Source organism: Octopus bimaculoides, chromosome 17 (genome assembly GCF_001194135.2).
Source record: "Octopus bimaculoides isolate UCB-OBI-ISO-001 chromosome 17, ASM119413v2, whole genome shotgun sequence".
In the NCBI taxonomy this organism is placed as follows: domain Eukaryota; kingdom Metazoa; phylum Mollusca; class Cephalopoda; order Octopoda; family Octopodidae; genus Octopus; species Octopus bimaculoides.
The window spans coordinates 3,573,501-3,576,989 of NC_068997.1; the positions used below are offsets into that span (position 1 = coordinate 3,573,501).

At 39.0% G+C, this 3,489-nt stretch overlaps 1 protein-coding gene across 1 annotated transcript in view; it reads left to right on the top strand.

The window, feature by feature from the left end:
• LOC106879239 (mucin-like protein) overlaps positions 1-3,489 on the top strand; it is a 77,172-nt gene that overhangs the window by 19,776 nt on the left and 53,907 nt on the right. The window contains exons 15-18 of the mRNA XM_052974115.1: positions 189-314; positions 1,075-1,197; positions 1,606-1,728; positions 3,054-3,311. Of these exons, the coding sequence (XP_052830075.1) occupies positions 189-314; positions 1,075-1,197; positions 1,606-1,728; positions 3,054-3,311 (630 nt within the window). The remainder of the gene's footprint in view (positions 1-188; positions 315-1,074; positions 1,198-1,605; positions 1,729-3,053; positions 3,312-3,489) is intronic.

The window sequence follows — 3,489 nt, forward strand, 5'->3', positions numbered from 1 at the left end:
TATATATATATATATATATATATATATATATAGGGTCGCTCCTCGATAAAGATTTCGGTAAGTCCAAATCATTTGATTAATTCTAAGCATTTTCTTATCTGCGGATTTTATCTTTTGACTCTACACATACGCGCCGTATACATATGTATGATGGCCGATAAATAAACACTTTAAATTAAACGTTTCAGATGTGGATGAATGTAGAAGCCCCGACAATGGCTGTCAACAGACTTGTGAGAACATTGAAGGAAGTTACCAATGTGGATGTTCCGAAGGTTATAAACTTGCTAAGGACCAGAAATCTTGTGAAAAAGGTAAGAGCAAATGATTTCACTCATTCACTCACTCACTGGTCTTCATGACTCCCCACCACATTCAGCACTACCATCATCATCATTATCGTCGTCGTCGTTGTCGTCGCCACCACCATGAACACCGTCACAATCGTCATCATCATCATCATCATCGTTGTCGTCGTCGTTTTTGTTTACGTTTTCATTGCTTCTCAAGCACACGGTTCCAGTTTCAGTCTCACTGCGTTGCACCTTCGGCAAGTGTCTTCTGCTATAGTCGCGGGCCAGCTAATCCTTTGTGAATGGATTTAGTAGACGGAAACTGAAAGCAGTCCGCGTGCGTGTTTGTGTTTGTGAGATTACCGTTTGACAATCAGTGTTGGTATATTTATGTCCTCGCAACTTAGGTTTTCGGCAAAGAGATCGACAAGATAGGTACCAGGCTTTAAAAGAAGTACTAGTGTCGATTCATTCGACTAAAAATTCTTCAAGGCGATGCTCCAACATGGCCGTAGTCTAATGATTGAAGCAAGTAAAAGGATACAAGATAAAAAGATCAGCAGGAGCTCCGGCATATTCCCAAAGTGTGTGCAGTACTGTCTTTGAAGCGTATAAGTTTGTATTCATATACCTTGTTCAATTAAGGGTTTGATTTTTTGTTTCTTGCGTTACTTCAGGCTTTCGTCTATTTATTGTAGTTGTGTAGAGTATGTGTATTTTAGGTTGTGTTTTGCAATTCATTCAAAGCTGTTATTTCAACATCTTCTTTCTCTTGTTATAGTCGTGGATTATTGCACCGAACACAACTTGACCAATTGTTATGGTTGCAAATTTGAGGATGGACAGATAAAATGTTTTTGTCCAGCTGGATACGAACTCGGCCACAACAATTTTTCGTGTGTTGGTAAGTATTGTAATCTCTCTAAAAATACGATAAGTAAAGCGTGGGCAATGGTAAGTAATCATTATAGCTCATTGGTCATTGATAAACAGTCTTTAAATTATCAGTGTTCAACGGTAAGTGGTCTTTAGAGGCGAAAGACCAACGAGAAGTGTTGTTTGTATTTCCCGGTTTAAGATGAGTTTTCCTTAAACGTAGTGGAGCTTGCTTGCTTACCTATGATAATGAATATCGCTTAGTGGTGACTTGGGATCATTGATGAATTAACACTTTCAATGTGGTCTTTGTAGATAGTGGTCTATATTAATCTCTATAGGTATGGTAATTATAGAATTTTTCTTTCTCAACTTTGTACTGATATCATATCTAACATTTGTATTGTCTTATTTTTGTATTATAATTAATCTTTAGATATTGATGAGTGTGCCAGCCCAGTCCATCGATGTTCGCAGATCTGTCAGAACAAACCCGGGGGTTTCACCTGTCACTGTTATCCTGGTTACAAACTAAAACCTGATAAAGTCATCTGTGAAAGTAAGTCTTGAAATACTCCTCTTATTTCTGTAATTCATAATTCTATATAAAACAAACCAATTGCTTTTACTCGATTTTAACTCTTAAAACATAATTATAACCCTGTTTCAAGATATTTTACTGAGATCTGTATGTGATGAAGCTAAACAACAATTTGCAACTTAAAAGCTGAGAACCCATTTTGGACGTTGTTGCATTTTCACAATATTCTTTTCTGCTAATTATATTCTTCTGTCCTTCTAACTATTTTACCCCTCTGTTCTCAAATTCACATGTTTCGCTTCGTTGAAGCGCAAAATATGTATTTATTTCTCAGAGTAACCAATTTAGATTAAAATTTAAAATACTTTAATTCTTTCTTCTTTCACTTTTTATTTTCACGTTTTTCCTATTTTCATACCAATAAATGGTGATGGATAAAATGCCATGTGTTATTTAGTAATTTTCCCCTTGGGTTCTAAGTTCAGAGGGAGGCGCAATGGCCCAGTGGTTATGGCAGCGGACTCACGGTCATAGAATCGCGGTTTCGATTCCCAGACAGGGCGTTGTGAGTGTTTATTGAGCGAAAACACCTAAAGCTCCACGAGGCTCCGACAGGGGATGGTGGCGAACCCTGCTGTACTCTTTCACCACAACTTTCTCTCACTCTTACTTCCTGTTTCTGTTGTGCCTGTAATTGGAAGGGTCAGCATTGTCACACTGTGTCACGCTGAATATCCCCGAGGACTACGTTAAGGGTACACGTGTCTGTGGAGTGCTCAGCCACTTGCACGTTAATTTCACGAGCAGGCTGTTCCGTTGATCGAACCCTCGACGTCGTAAGCGACGGAGTGCCAACAACATAAGTTCAGATCATTCCATGACGTCTTTTCCATTCAGCCAAAGCCAAGTAATGTGGGAACATTGAATACAATCACCCACAACTATGCTTGCTATCAAATGCTTGTTACGGCTCATATATCTTTATGTATACATGCGCATGTCTGCAACAATATACATGAGAATACATACATAAAACAAAACAATCAAATCTGCACAAACACTGATTACAAATGCTTCAAGTATGCACACATATATGCAAAAATATCCAGCAGATGTTGCTGAAATTCCAATGAAAGAGCCTTAGATCTAGGTTAGAAAACGGCACTTTCTCTATTGGCAAGATATCTTGAAATAAAACTAAATATTGACGTACATACACACATACACTCAATCACATACACACGATCCCTTTCTCTCTCACACACACACACACGCAGGCACACACAGAGAATGCACACAGGCATACACGCATATTTGTATTTATTTACATTCTTCATTTGCAGAATGCGACATTTTCCATTGGGGTGAAAACTGCAAAAACAAATGTGCATGCAATGGTAATGAAGAACTATGTGACTCAATCCGTGGCTGTGTCTGCAAGAAAGGCTGGACTGGTATTCATTGTGACCAAGACATCAATGAATGTGCCGGCAATCACACTTGCTACGATTTTGAAAACATGAAATGCATTAATACACAAGGAAGTTACCATTGTATCTGTCAGAACGGCTACATTGATGACAGCGAGGGACACTGCATTGGTAAGCATTGGGCCAGCTGAGAACATCTTGGCATCATTCTGTGTGTGTGTGTGTGTGTGTGTGTGTGTGTATGTGTGTGTGTGTGTGTTTTGTGTGTGTGTGTGTGAATCTGTCTGTCTGTGCGTGTGTGAATCTCTCTCTCTCTCTCTCTCCCTCTCTCTATGTCTCTCTCTCTCCC